This window comes from Malaya genurostris, chromosome 3, assembly GCF_030247185.1.
Source record: "Malaya genurostris strain Urasoe2022 chromosome 3, Malgen_1.1, whole genome shotgun sequence".
Lineage (NCBI taxonomy): Eukaryota > Metazoa > Arthropoda > Insecta > Diptera > Culicidae > Malaya > Malaya genurostris.
Genome location: NC_080572.1, coordinates 2,171,154 through 2,186,506, shown reverse-complemented (window position 1 = coordinate 2,186,506; position 15,353 = coordinate 2,171,154). Strand labels below are relative to the sequence as shown.

The 15,353-nt window shown below is 37.6% G+C and overlaps 2 protein-coding genes across 2 annotated transcripts; one reads left to right on the top strand and one right to left on the bottom strand.

Annotated features, from left to right (window-relative positions):
* The first annotated feature begins 939 nt into the window (after positions 1-939).
* LOC131438499 (putative polypeptide N-acetylgalactosaminyltransferase 9) lies at positions 940-3,312 on the top strand. The gene is made up of 3 exons (XM_058608576.1): positions 940-1,530; positions 1,591-2,405; positions 2,474-3,312. Exons 1-3 carry the CDS (start codon positions 960-962, stop codon positions 2,864-2,866), a joined length of 1,779 nt encoding a protein of 592 aa, XP_058464559.1. The 5' UTR covers positions 940-959; the 3' UTR covers positions 2,867-3,312.
* Positions 3,313-12,311: 8,999 nt separating this feature from the next.
* On the bottom strand, positions 12,312-15,111 carry LOC131438351 (putative polypeptide N-acetylgalactosaminyltransferase 9). The gene is made up of 3 exons (XM_058608344.1): positions 14,351-15,111; positions 13,474-14,291; positions 12,312-13,418 (listed from the first exon to the last, which is right to left on the bottom strand). Exons 1-3 carry the CDS (start codon positions 14,916-14,918, stop codon positions 13,029-13,031), a joined length of 1,776 nt encoding a protein of 591 aa, XP_058464327.1. The 5' UTR covers positions 14,919-15,111; the 3' UTR covers positions 12,312-13,028.
* Positions 15,112-15,353: the final 242 nt, after the last annotated feature.

Here is a 15,353-nt window from a genome sequence, read left to right as displayed (position 1 = left end):
TACAATATTATTCACGAAGAACGCATCGAATCTATTCAAAAACAATTTCTTTTATATGCACTTCGTAAATTAAACTGGACAGCATTTCCTCTACCATTTCCTCTACCATCAACACTTAAAGAACGCCGCGACTTTGCAATGCTTTATTTTATCAGCGACATTATTTCTCAACGCATTCAATCAGCTCCATTATTATCGCAATTAAATTTTTATATACCTAGCCGTCAACTACGTTCCAGGAAATTATTTTTAGAAAAACAAGCTAGAACAAATTATGCAAAATACAGTCCAGTCAATCGAATAATGCGCCATTACAATCAATACTGCGAACATCTTGACCTTACTATGTCAAAAAATCAAATCAAATCTCAGCTTTGTCGTAGAAATTATGCGTAGTATGTAAGTGAACATTGTAAACAATTTATATGTAGTCTACATTTGCTTGACGAAATAAATAAATAAATATAAACGTTAGATTTATAAAGTTACACGGAGGACTGTAAAAAGGTTAGATTCCTTCCGGGTTGAACAAAAATGTATAAAAATAGTACATATTTTGTTACGTTTGTGGATTTTTTTAACCTAATTTATTGAAAACTGTACGACGGTGACCACGAAATAATTCCAAGTTTTTAGGTGGTGTTCCGTATTTCTAGTTTATGTTATTCTATGCTAGCTTATGAATGAAGGATTTTGCATCAAAAAAATTGTTTCCGTATTCCTTTTATCGAAAACAATCAGAATTCGAATACGGATTTATTTTGGAAAACATTACCAAGTCCTATGCCTTGCAAAAACGGTACATAGCCCCCTAAATGGGAAAATGTGTCACGATTCTGAACAATGTTTGCGAATCTGTTTTACGATTACTTGATAAAACACGGAAGTAAAGTTGCTGATAAAAGTTTCAATTTGAGATAGTTAACAGCATGTCTTTGCCTTCCTCGTGTCAGTATCTTATGGCACCCTTTAACGAAATGGATGACCATCGTACACCGCTTTCTACCCGGCGACTCATATTGGTCATGCTCGTAATCGGTTCAGCTTTTTATTGCGTTTACACCCTTTGGGTAAACCAACACTACCCTGATTATCAATCGTCGTGGATGGCCAACGATCAAAGTAAACCATTCAACTATACTTGGAAGATAAAACCATGGACTTTTGAGTACACTACACTCACGTTGGACCCGAGGCTTCCGACTCCACCGGGTGATCTAGGCGTACCACTCCCGAAAAACTACAGTGACGACCGAATCAATAAGCTCATCGATGACGGGATGAGAACGCAAGGCTTCAATCAGTACAACTCCGACATGATATCAGTTCGAAGAAGATTACCCGATTTGCGACATCGATGGTGTGAAGCGAAGCAAGAGCTGCTATCTGATCTACCTTCCACTTCGGTGGTGATAGTGTTTTACAACGAGGCATGGTCGGTGTTGGTGCGGACGGTTCACTCTGTGTTGGATCGATCACCCCCGTCGTTAGTTCAGGAAATTATTTTAGTTGATGATTGTTCCTATTTACGTAAGCAAACTACACAACCGTTGACGGATTTCGTAAGCCTAATTTGATTTTGATCGACAGCACATACGAAAACTCAACTAGACGATTACTTCCGGCCGTACCCAAAGATTCGGATCTTGCGTTCATCCGAACGGCTTGGATTGATGCGCGCCCGTCTGCTGGGAGCGCGGAATGCATCAGCGGAAACGGTAACTCATCTGGATGCGCATGTCGAGGTGAACATTGGTTGGTTGGAAGCTCTGATGGATCGAATCGCTCGGAATCCGTCAACAATCGCCATTCCAATGATGGACTGGATCGAGCCACTGATTTTCAGTGTTACGTCTCAAAACAGTCTGGGTCTTTATGGTGGTTACGATTGGGATCTAGATTTCGCTTGGAAGCCAAGAAGTGGAAGATTCGTTCAACCAGAAAATCCGTTTGAACCATTCGAAACTCCAGCGATGGTTGGTGGATTATTTTCGATTCGCAAAGATTTTTTTGCCAAACTGGGTTGGTACGACGAAGGTTTTAAAGTATACGGAATCGAGAATATCGAACTATCGATGAAAAGTTGGATGTGTGGAGGTCGGATGGAGATCGTTCCGTGTTCACGCGTAGGACACGTAGCAAAGTATGGACACCCGTACCTAAGAGAGGAGAAGACTAATGTGGTTCGGGACAACTCGTTGCGATTGGCGGAGGTATGGATGGATGAGTACAAGCAGATTGTGTTTGATAATTACGGAGTCCCGGGGTATAACGAAACCGAATTGGGAGAAGTTGCCGACAGGAAAAAATTACGAAATGACTTACAGTGTTCTTCGTTCAAAGATTATATTCGGAACGTGTATCCTGAGTTGAAACTACCACTCGAAGGAAGATTTCATGGTGAGGTATTTCAATGCTTACCTTTTTATTAGTTTCATGTCTAAACTAACAAAAAAAAAAACGAACGTTCTAGATGAAAAACAAAGCTCTTGGAAATAACACTTGTATGGAGTTCGATCGAGCCAGGTTGAAGCTTCAAATGACTGTCTGCGACCATCGAAGACAGGGTCAGTATTGGGCCTACAATAATTACTACGAAATCAACAGCTACGGCTCCTGTTTGGACTTTACTGGTTACTTATTGGGGATGTACAATTGTCACAAATCGTATGGAAACCAAAAGTTTGAGTATCTACCGAACACTGGACAGATTATGAGTGCAACTCATGGCCAGTGCCTAGCGCTCAGTTATGGAGGTAATCAAAGCATACCAATCATGGAGCCATGTAACGCGACATCAATCTTTCAAATCTGGTACACAGAACCGAACGACGTCGATTTGGATCCATTTGGAAAGAAAGATTAAGGACTGAGGACAGTACCGTAAAGTGGTAGGTTTTTTGCTATTTTCCCGTTTCAAATTAAATTTTCTTGGAAACGGTGCAGAATATGGAAAAACCCACCTGACAATGTCTTCGAAATTTAGTTGAGAATATTCTGTGGAATTTTCAGAATGATTAATTGAATTTAGCGGTCGTGTTGTATTTTTTTCTGACTGAAGAACTGCTGAAAATTGGAACGCTCGGAAATGCATACCTCGACTTTGAAGGCTTGTATCATAAATCTACCGTGACAATGTCTAGATAATTTAGTTTAGATGCGATTAGTACATTAAAACATATATGTTATCGCGATAAAAATAAAGTCTTATATTTTTCTGTGAAACGAAGTCAGTTTCAATGCATCCACCATTAGCGTTAGCGTTCTGAAAAAGGAGAGAGAAATAAAATTGGCTCCACAAGCCTCCAAACACGCAGGCCCTTATTTCCGGTGTCACTACACGGTGCAAACCAAGTGAAGTGACTGTTACCCTTATTATGGGTATAACTTCACGATGGAAATCAAGTGAAGTGAATGTAGGTCCTTATTACGAAAGTCGCTTCTGAGACAAAAGTAGTTACTTGAATGAACTTGATGTCATTATGAACATCACGCCACCAACATTTTGTTGAAAAAATTAGTTTTTTCCACCCCAGTGATCACTTCACTATGCGTGATACCGGTAATAGGTAAAATCAAGTGAAGTGATATGTAAGTAAAGTGAATGTGAAAGTGGAGTGAGAACGCTAATAAGGGCCACAGACATTCAATCTTTGTGAAAGTTGAATATTTTTTCATTGTTCATTGGAATCCATATAATGTCCAACCCATACGATAGACCAATGTGATAAAACTTCTCATCAAAATAATAAAATGTATGCTGGCAACCCGGTACAGTTTGCTCATATACGAGAGAGTACAAGAGAAATACGATGAGCAAAGGGAATTGAGCGAGCTACGTGGTCGATTTAAAACTCAACACGCGACCCTCTGTCCTCAGTCCTCTAGGGCTGAGGCCAGTGTGTTTTAGGGCGTTTTGAAGGGCTATTTTCACGCTTCAAATCTGTTTTTCTCAGAAACGGCGACGAATATCAAAAAACCAAACTGACAATCTCTTAGAAAATTAGTTTAGATAATTCTGTGAAAATTTCAGAATGATTGTTTGTCTTTAGCGGTCGGGAAAGTCTTTTTTCTGAAGGAAGAATTGCATAGCTGAAAACGGCAACTTTCAACTTGTTCATTGAATATCTCGTCTTCGAAAGCATGGATCAAAAATCTATCCTGACAATGTCTGGATAAATCAATTTAGACGCGATTAGTGCATAAAAACATATATGTTGTCTCGATGAAAATGAAGTGTAGGTTATTTTTGTGGAGGTAAGTCGATTTCTATGTCGGTGCCATTTTAGTTACCTGGTAACGCAACGAAACATGAGAGAGAAATAAGATCGGCTCAAAAAGGCTACCAAACAAGCGGCAGCTTTCTTGGATTTAATGTAATGTAGTCAAACTTGTAACCGAAAATATCAATACTTTCTTGGCCACCCGGCCACATCGAGAGTCATTTTGCACATTTGCGAGAGAGTATGGAGAGAAATGTAATACGCACAGCGAGAGACGTGGTTTTACGCGACCTACTGGCCTCAGCCCTTAAAGGAATTTATAGCTCGTGTTTTCCGAAAAGCCAAACAATATTATACAAATAAAAAAATAATAACGAAATATCTAAATATGAGGTAAACCCCGTTCACTATTAACCGTATATCTGTGAATTTAGAGAAAAACTTAAATAGGAACAAAATTATACGTTTTATTGCGATAAAACTAAACGCGGGTGCGAATTAAAACATTTTAGAACTTTCACAAATGAGCTATAAAATTAGAAAATGTTTGACAGAGTTGCATCCAAAAACTCACCAACTTAATAAATTATCTGTACTAGTTATGTTCAGAAAATTAGTCAATTTTTTAAATAAGAATACTGAAAAAAACAATTATAATCATACTTATACTTATAGTAAAAAAATCTTTTTAATCCACCTAGTGGTGTAATGATTCATTTCTCATATTACTTATATCACCAGAAGATTTTGCGAAGAAATTTTTTTTTCGATCTTGCATCAAATAAGAAACTTTCTTTGGGTATAAACTAACATAACCTTTTCAAATTGTAAACAATTATGTCAAGTTAATAAGAATTTTTCTTTATTTTGCATCGTCGGACTAAATGATTAAACACTTTTTACCATATAGTTCTAGAACCTATGAGACTATAGAAGCCTGCTTGTGGAAATCGATCAAATCATCTCTGAGCAAATTGAGTGAGTCTCGTTTTAAACTTTTTGACTGCTATTTCCGGTATTTGTGGAACCGGGAACTTGGAACCAGTATAGCCGAAATCGGTTCGCTTAGTAAGTAACTAATAAATACTAAAAAATGAATCAGTTTAAGCTAAATCTAAAAGAATTTTACTCTTCGTGGCTCTAAATGACGGTGTGAATATACACACAGCCACGTACAGTGCTCAGCTCGATGAAATGTATCGAATGATGTAGAACACTTAGCCCTTCGGACCAATTTCCACTAGTCAATTTTTCAAGTGATTGTATAAACTTTCTATATGAGAAAGACAATAAGTGTACTTTTATAGAAAAGGATAGTTATCATGATCTTGTGATAACACTAGGTACAAGTAGGTACAAATTGAATCAAAGGATTAGAAATTTACATATTCACCTGAAAAATATGAATTTTAATGTGGCAACCCTACACGCTATACGAAATTGAACAAAGCACGCTGCGAATGGAGCAAAGCCGCACGTACCGTCGCGTACTAGTTTTGCATCGTCATTTTGAATTTGAATGTTTTGACACTCATTTCGGAACCGGAAGTCGGATCAGGATGAAATTGCACAGTATATTTAAAGACAATGAGAGCTTCAAATTGAATCATGATTCGTGAAAATGGGCTTAACCGTTGCTGAGAGATCGAAGTGAGTTCCGTTCTATGTGATTTTCTTCACTTTTATCGGTGCTTTCGGAAGCGGAAACCGGGGACTAGTAGTCCCAAAGTAGTTTTATATATTCACTAATTAACAAAATCTGAAAACTAGATGAATTTAGCAGTAAGTTCTATAAAAATGTGCACCTCGTTACGCCATCGCTTCTGAGAAGCAAAGCAAAGTCTTGGCATTACATTTCTTTCGTGGAATTTGGCCTTTCTGTTTCAACATACTTCGCAGCCGATTCTTAGCGTACAGAATCATTGCATGGCTAGTACTATAGATCCTACTGACACTATGAATCCTTCCAGGTCGAGGATCGAACATACGACAGCTGGCTTGTAAGACCAGCGTCCTATGCATTGAACCGCCAACCCGGGACAAAAACAGGCTTGTGAGAAACTACTCATGAAATTGAAAATTTTCATTAATCGCACTGTAATACCTAAACCGAAAGTCGGATCTGGATCAACTTTACAACTGTGTGTATTGGACAAATAATGTCACTTAATTTTCTCAGAGATGGCTGAACCGATTTTCACAAATTCAATTTCAAATGAAAGGTCTTATGGCCTTGCTTGCTATTGAATTTCATCCGACTTACCGTTCTGGAATTACAAGCTAATATAATAGATTTTCTGGGAGATTTGTCAACTGTTTTTCTAAAACTTTGAAAGGTCTTTATATTCATTAAATTCAAATTTCAAATTTTTATGCAAGTTACTGGCGAATTCATCTAGTTGGCAGATATTGTTAGATATATAACCCTACGTTAGGACTACCAGTCCCGGTTTCAGCTTCCAAAAGCAAGGATGATAGTTAAAAAAAGCTCTTGAAACGAAACTCACTTTGATTTATCAGCAACAGTTTAATTGTATTGAAAGATACTGTGCAATTTCATCCAGATCCGACTTCCGGATTCGAAATTATATGGCGATGAGGGTCAAAACATTCAAACGGTCATAAAAAATGACGGTGCAAAATCGGTCGGTGCTGATACGGAAGAAGAAAATACCACCGCCTTTGCTCCGTTCGCAGCGAGCTTTGTTCAATTTCGTATAGCGTGCAGCGTTGCAACATTTGAATCTATATTTTTCAGGAGAATAATCTGTAAATCTGTATCGGGGGATCGAAATTCTGTATTGGAAATCTGTATAAGAAAATGATATGAAATTAAAGCGCAACAAAATGGAAAAGTTTTTAAATCGAGTTTGAAAATTACAGACACTTTTTGTGTAGCAGTAGCGTTTATTGTTTACTATTGTTTGATTCTTTTTACTATCTTGCATTATGACCAAGGTCACCATCTTTTCAATCTATCAGAAGAAATTTTAGAAAACAAAGAATTACGCTAAAATAATTGCAAGAAAAGTTATTATAGATAAACTATCATTCAGTGCGGTAAAATTTAATTTTCAATCGAATGACATTAGATGAAAATGAAATTTATGGCCACTGACCGTCAGCATATCAATACAAATTTGTTTAATTTTGTCGGCATTTTCAAGTGAAGCTCCCAGAATTCATCGTCAGTTGAATAATCGCGCCTAGTTATTTGAAGTTTTGCCTGCTCAGTTTCAAGTGCTAAGTAGTCTAGCTGCTTTATCGTCTTTGCTGTTGGTAGCGAGCAAGTTCGAATGAATAGAATTATAAATGGAGTAAAGTATTAAAAATGAAAACTGAAGGAGGAAACAATTAATTTATGTGTATTCTGTGATTGATATTTCAGTTATCTGGATTGTCTTTCATCTATTATCTTGAACCAATTAGAATGTTTTTAATTAAACCTTATTTGAAGGTCGCTCTCACACTATTGAAAGAGATATTTTGTTACTTCAAGAGATCAACTGACGGTGGTTAAACTGAGCTTTGATTTGAAGAGACTCGATTGAAGTGTGTGTCAGAGTGTGAAGGTTACTGCAGTAGAGAGATCGTCAGTGTGTTTCACATTCGGTTTCAATTAAATCGAATGAAATTTTAACGGCACTGCTGCCATTAGCAGATGGGACCATTTGTAGTGTTTACCATCGTTGATATTCTCTTTCATTACAAGTTTCCCACTTTTTAGTATTATCACAAAATTATCCTACTCCCCTTCTCATCCCCCTAAGTAGCACCTGTAACTTATTCATAAAAAAGAAAATAAATCCTATGCTGCATAATGGTCATATGATTGACCCAACGAAACAAGTCGGATTATGATGACAATGAAGTCAAAATAATGTTACGGATTCACATCTCATCATACTAACTTACAATAAGTTTCGACGTAACTTTTCGGTAACCTAGTTCTTATGACATGTTCGTATTAACTGTTTTAGTCACCAACTGGTCATCGCAACAAAATTTGACAATGTACATGTCACACACTACAAGACAAAGTTAAGTAATGATTTCATATCGGTTACCGTATTCGTTGTGATCCAACAAAGAAAAACCAACGCACTGTCGATTGAAAGTTTGCGTACATTTTCCCGGACAATAATATTAAACCAATAAGTAGAGAATAATCTATCAATTCTAAAAAAATGTATAGTTGAACCTGTGCCAATACGAAGAGCTACTTGAATTCTGCAGAAGTCTTTCCGGTATATGTGCGAAACAAACTTTAGTTTTTGGAAAATATCTTCTCCCTACCAAAGAATATTCGAACGCTTTGTCACGACAGTGTATGGATGGAAAAACTTATGCAAATGGCAGCCATTATAATCAATTAATACAATATTCATTAGATTTCACACAATGTTTATTTTTCATTGCGTTTGGTAAACTGTTTTAATTTTGATCGATGAAACACTAATAATAATCATCAATAACAATTCTATCTGAACACATTTTGACTTTATAGCTTCAAATTGTATATGATGGGAATGAAAATGTGAATATTAATTGTTTGTCGATGCTCTAAAACCTAACATATCGATGGCGCGAACGTTTTCAATAAATACAATGATCAACTTCACCATAAATATCGAATAGCACATAAATTTGGAGTAGATATAATGATTTTACACAACCTTGAATTCTGTACAGTTTAGTTTTGATTATCAAATGCCAATATCGAAATGGAAGAAACATCAAAAAATTACAACTTGACACAAACGTATGTTTTTATGTATCCATGTGACAGATATAAAATCAAATCAAATATTCAAATATTCGTATAACTTGTTTTTCAACCATCAATAGGTCGCACAAGCTCCGCCTCTTACGCTTTTCAGGTTACATAGCAGTTATAATGCACATTGCAATGTCTTCAACTTGCTCCGTGAATTTGTTTCATATAAGTTACTGTCATTGAAGTGTAATAAAGTGTACTGCCCCCCCTCGTAGGACATGAAATTTCTGAAATCTAAAATTGTTTTCGATGCCGAATGTCTTAAAATTGCGTGAAACGTCGAGATATATGTATTTATTATATTTTATTATTTATTATTTTAATTATTTATTAAAATTATTAATTGGTTATATTGGTTGACCTGGGCAGCCGGCTACCGAGAAAAATATTAATTTATTGTTTGACATATTAATACCAAGTGTTTTTTTTACTATGTATTCAATATACCGATATATGTTATCCCTGTTATTAACTTTGTAATATAAACGGATTTGCGGAATGGTTGATTTTTATCATTCATTTTATAATCCTGAAAGACAATCAATAACATGGAAGAAGAAAACATTCCAAATAAAACTTTTCTCCGAAGCTAGATGGAAATTGATAGGTTTAATGAAGAGATAATTTAGTAAAATAGAGTAATCAGAAGTCATTGAAAATATCTGATAACTGAAAGGAAAAAGAAACTCCTACAATTGTCGCCTATTACGACATGGAAGCAAGAACCCAGTGGATCTATTCTTGGTTCTTTTTCTTCCGTCGGATTTCACACGGCATCTAGGCTGGTACTGTCCGGAGAGAGCTAATAGGTACTATCAATCTCCTAGTGGACCCCAGCCCCTATTGAGAAGTGTTACCCATATTCGGATTAAAAACAAAGATTTGTGGTATTCTGATTTTAAACGTGACCAAATGAGGCAGTCATCCCGAAAAAAATTAGGCACGTTTTGACAATACTAGTTATTTCCTGGACTTTTTGAACGATGTGTTTTTGAACGGCAGTATCGAACCGCACAGAGTGCAAGTCAATTCGATACTGAATCTTGTTTTGTAAGAGCGATTTTCCTGAATGCGAACGCACTCATTCAGGAGCAGAAATCTTGAAGAATCCGCGAGCTTATGTATACAAAACTGTCGCATCTGTTGGAGGAAATCATGACAATTGGTTTGAGAAACTGGAAAAATTAGAAATACTTCGTTACTAATTGAAGATTCGATCATCGTTTATCTGTGATATCGAATATCAGTTAAAGATGTAGATGTTCAAAACCTGACCGCTGTTTGTACGGTCTTATTATCTGTATTTTGGATTTGCACCCCAGTATAGAAAACAAAAATGTAATCCTACGTCAAAAGCTTTTTTTTTTCTTTCTCATATAGAAAGGGTATGCAATCACTAGGAAAACCGACATTTGAACCGAAGCCCGGAGGGCCGAGTGTCATATACCATTCGACTCAGTTCGTCGAGTACGCAAAATGTCTGTGTGTGTGTGTGTAACGTTTTTTTGCACTAACTTTTCTCGGAGATGGCTGAACCGATTTTCACAAACTTAGATTCAAATGAAAGCTCTTGTGGTCCCATACAAAATTCCTGAATATAATTTGGATCCGACTTTCGGTTCCGGAATTGTGGGGTAAAAAGTGCAAAAAATTGTGAAAATAAGAGCACTAATTTTTTCTCAGAGATGGCTGAACCGATTTTCACAAATTTAGATTCAAATGAAAGGTCCTGCGGTCCCATGCGTAATTCCTGAATTTCATGCTGATCCGACTTCCGGATCCGAAAATATAGGGTAAAGTGTGTTAAAAAGTGTATACCATCACTTAAAATGAGGAAAAACCTTAGAAAAAATTCTAAATCGACCTCAAATCTTTTCGAATTGACAGTTTTTATCAGTAGACGGTCAAACAAACCGATTTCGGTTATTCTTTTAAGAATCGAAGAAAATTATTTTGAAGAATACCACAGTATTATTTATTATAGTATGATTGATATGAGAAAGGCATTATTACACCACTAGGTAGATTAAAACAAGTTTTTACTTTCCGTCTACATCCAGAGAACTTCCTATCGGTCGCCAAATCTCCGTTTTCTTTCGTGTGTTTAAATATTTCGTGTGTTTAAATATTGTATCTCTCATGTCGTATAATTCCGGATATGATTTAACCAATTCAATCTGTTTTACGTTATCCATTGTGACTAAAAGGTAGAAAAAACGCGTTTCCCTGTTTTAGCTGTCACTACTCGAATGATATTCGTCGTCAGCCAGAAAGTTCGATTTGTTGTTTTTACTCTCTGCCTCTCTCGAGCTGTTAATCTCTTTGTGGGTTGAAACCAAAGTTGCCAATGTTCCAGATTTTTCTCTTCTCGCCAGGCCAGATCTTTTGCCAGGTTGTACAGATTTCAACTGATTTTCAAATATTTTGAATTAATCGTTTCGAAACGTTCCATAACCATAAAGACGAAAAACGATATCTGAAACGGCATTTGTTTTGAAAGTTTTCCTCAAGTAAAGTTAAAATCCACGTCTGTGTAGGGTTTCAAGATGCTATGCACGAGGTCATAATTTATTGACGAGTCACAGAAACAAATGGAACTATTTTTTTGTTAACATAGATAATGCCAGACTTCTTCTTCCGAAAGGAACTTGGCATCCCTGGTTGAAACGCCTCTCTTGACTAGCGAATTATGCACGATCTCATTTTATCGTCTAAAAGACAATACAATGAGAAAATGAAAAACGAAAAGAGCGTAGGGAATAGTGGTATAATATGCTCCATCTAAGAAAACATTGAGATATAATTTCTTAGAAAATGTAGGTGTTTCTTTGTAATACGCCTGAGGAACATAATTTTCGATGATTTCGTTAGAAGTGATGAGAACTGATTCTTATATACACATTTTGTAAAACGACCACATTCTCAATTTTTTCGTTGGCGTAGGCAGCCGTATAATATGTCTCACAACAAATCAGTGGTATGCCCCACTACAAAAGACATTACGCCCCACAACAATGATGCAATATGCCCTTGAAATATCGATAAAGAAAAAAGGAAAGATGGAGAAGATATACTTTGCATCAAAAATCAATTGCATAATCAATTAATTACAATTGGAAACCAACAGTTTTCATTCTCCCAACGCTACATTTTGTTTTTAAAAAACCGTTATAAATCTTTAAAACAATATTTTAACTCAAAGCATACTGTTGAATCCAAGATGGGGCATAATGTCCGTAGAGTGACTGCTGTGAAAAAATTCGTATATAAAAGAAATGGCTTTGTTTCTCTGAATTTTCATAATGTAAATATAGGCAATTGACTTTATTATAATACAATAATACATAGTACAATCTAAATCCGTTGAAACATTCATGAGCCAGCAATTATTTTAAAAATTTATCACGAGAAGTATGACTTGCGACATAGTTTTTTCACGCGCGCCGGGTGCTGCGAAGTGCACATTTGTCAACGCGCATGAAATTTTCCAACGAACAAATGATTTACATATTAATGGTCAAATAGAAACTAATTATCATTCTGGAACAAAAAATAGAAATAGCACATTTTTTTGGGTGATTTTACGAATGCTGACTCTTATGATAAATTGGTATGCTTGAATTTACGTCATGCGTAATTTCTATTTATTTTTTCTAAGAGTACACCCTTGTTGTTGATGGCAGTGTCTTGCGGTAATTTTGGGAATCTCATTTCTGCTACAATGCAACTCTAAAACTACCGATAATGTTAGGTTCATGCACAATAACAGCTTCAACTAGATGATGCTAGATAAATTATTTGAAATTTTTCGCAGCCATTATACAGGATTCATCCCCAACATTTTTAACCCGACCTGATTCTTGATCAAACTAGAGATCGACGGATATTTTGAAGTATAAAAATGTATTTATAAACATTACCCGTTTAAGGCATACGATTTGACTGTTAAATTCCCGCAGATTTATGAAATTGCGGTCTAAGTGATGGTAAACAAATCATTTCATAATAAAACGGAAAAAGCGAACCGATTATGATTTAGTGAAGATCGAAACGTCGAGCGTGATTAAATTCACCAGCCACATTTGCGCGTCCTTTTTCGCATCACAGTTCTCCATTCGGAGCGTGGTGTTGGTGGTAAGATCGACGGCCAAGCACTTACCATACTTGACACTTCTGAACTGCCCAGTCGCATTGACGTTCTCCCATTCCTGATTGCCACGGGCTCGGTGACAACCGAAGACCATCACCGATCCACTTCCCGTGTAATCGATGCAGTTCCGTCGACTGTTCAGCTCCCGGTAGTAGTTGTGGGTCCAGTATTGATTCCGTTCCTGATGGTCACAGTTTGTCATTTTCAATGAGTTTTCCTCCTTCACATATTCCAAACAGATGCTATTCCCGAGCGCTTTGTTCCTCATCTACGAAAAAAGCGTATAAACAACTGAAACCTATTTTTGATACTCATTTACTTACCTCTCCGCGGAAAGCTCCCGTAACCATCGGATTTCTCATTTCCGGAAAGGCATTTTCAACATAGTATCGAAAACTTTTGCAATTGGCCTTCTTGCGTATCTCTCGTCTGGAGCACAGTTCGCCAGCCTCCTCGATCGGATACCTTGGGATACCGTAGATATCGAAAATAACTTGCTTGTACTCATCCATCCAAACCTCGGCCAGTCGAAGCGAGTTAGCGCGAATCACATCTTTCGAAGTCTGCTGCATGTAGGGATGACCGGTTTTCTGAATGTGCGCTACTCGAGAGCAGGGAACGGTCACCATTTTGCCGCCACACATCCAACTTTTCATCGACAACTCAATGTTCTCCACACCGTAGATTTCGAATCCTTCGTCATACCAACCGACGTGCTCAAAAAACCTTTTAGTGATCGCAAATAGTCCCCCAGACATGGCCGGTGTATCGAACGGTTCGAGCTTATTTTCATATTTGATCTTTCGCGAGGCACGTCCCCACCAACCGAAATTCAGATCCCAATCGTACGCACCGTAGAACTGCGGGGCACTTTCCGAACGTAGATGCATGTCGTGTTCATCAATCCAGTCGATTGTTGGAATAGCAATGGTAGTCCAGTTTCGTGCAACCGGATCCAACAGTGCCTCCAACCATCCTTCGATACATTCCACGTGTGCGTCTAGGAATGTCAGTACATCCGCCGTGGCACTGCGAGCTCCCAGAAGTCTAGCTCGCATCAGCCCCAAACGCTCGTCGGCTCGAACGATACGTACTTTGGGGTAGGCAAGGAAATAGTCCTCCAGTTGAATTTTCAAATGTGCTGAAATATAAGCGGAAGATTATTCGCTCGATCGATTCTAACGGGAACTGGAAACTTACGCAGATAGGAGAAATCATCCACCAAAATAATCTCCCTAATCAGCTCGGTTGGTGATCGATCGAGGATTGAGTGAACCGTTCGCACCAACACTGACCAGGCTTCGTTGTAGAACACTATGACGACAGTAGTTTTCGGAAGATTTGATAGATATCTTCCAGGCTGTCGGCACCAGTCGTCTCGAATATCCGGCAATCGACGTTTTACCGATATCAGATCGGATACATATTGGTTCAAACCTTGGCTGTCGTAGCCTAGTTTGACCATCTTTCCAACAGACTCTTCGGTTGATCCTAATTTGACTGCATAGCCAAGATCACCGGGTGGAGTCCACAGATTTGTATCTTTACTCGTGGATGAACTTATTACTTCGGTCTCCGTAGATGTTCGGTTTTCCGATTCCATTAACCGCTGACGCAACAATAACTGGCTTTCTCGAAAAGTTTGATTATCCAGCGCATTTTGTCTATTATTGAGATACCCGACAAAGCAGACTACCATAACTACAGAAACTAGGACTAACAGGTGCCGGGAAATGTGTCGAACCATAGTTACGGGAGATCGCGCCATCCTTACCGGGTGTGATTATCGAGTGGACTGATATGCTTTCTACAGATTCTGTTCTCGTCTGACGGCATTACGAAAGTTTTGACCTTATTTTGGTTTTTCGAAAGGTTTCACGCTGTCGTCAGATGTGCCGAAGAAAGTGCAAAAAGAAAAAAAGAACTTTTGCAGTGATGGACGAGGGGCTGATTCAATTATTATTTGCTAGAAGGTAGATTCAGTCGACCGCGGATTACTTTCACATCCGGTGACCCCTTCGAAGTGAGAACCACTCACTTTTTCCAATGAAGTTTAATGAATAAAAAAAAACTGGGTACCGGACTACTACTTTTCGGTTTTCGGGTTGCTTGCGCGAGAATCGAGTGAAATACATTCGACTGGAAACCAGTTTCCTCAACGTTCTTGCTTTGAATTTGGTGATGCACTTTCTTTTGCACCGTT

Excerpts from the sequence above, each read along its gene's own strand:
- LOC131438499 (XM_058608576.1), top strand. The coding sequence starts at position 960 with ATGGCACCCTTTAACGAAATGGATGACCATCGTACACCGCTTTCTACC. Across the intron at positions 1,531-1,590 it reads TGATGATTGTTCCTATTTAC|CACATACGAAAACTCAACTA; the intron begins GTAAGCAAACTA and ends TTTGATCGACAG. Across the intron at positions 2,406-2,473 it reads AAGGAAGATTTCATGGTGAG|ATGAAAAACAAAGCTCTTGG; the intron begins GTATTTCAATGC and ends CGAACGTTCTAG.
- LOC131438351 (XM_058608344.1), bottom strand. The coding sequence starts at position 14,918 with ATGGCGCGATCTCCCGTAACTATGGTTCGACACATTTCCCGGCACCTG. Across the intron at positions 14,292-14,350 it reads GGATGATTTCTCCTATCTGC|CACATTTGAAAATTCAACTG; the intron begins GTAAGTTTCCAG and ends CTTATATTTCAG. Across the intron at positions 13,419-13,473 it reads CGGGAGCTTTCCGCGGAGAG|ATGAGGAACAAAGCGCTCGG; the intron begins GTAAGTAAATGA and ends CTTTTTTCGTAG.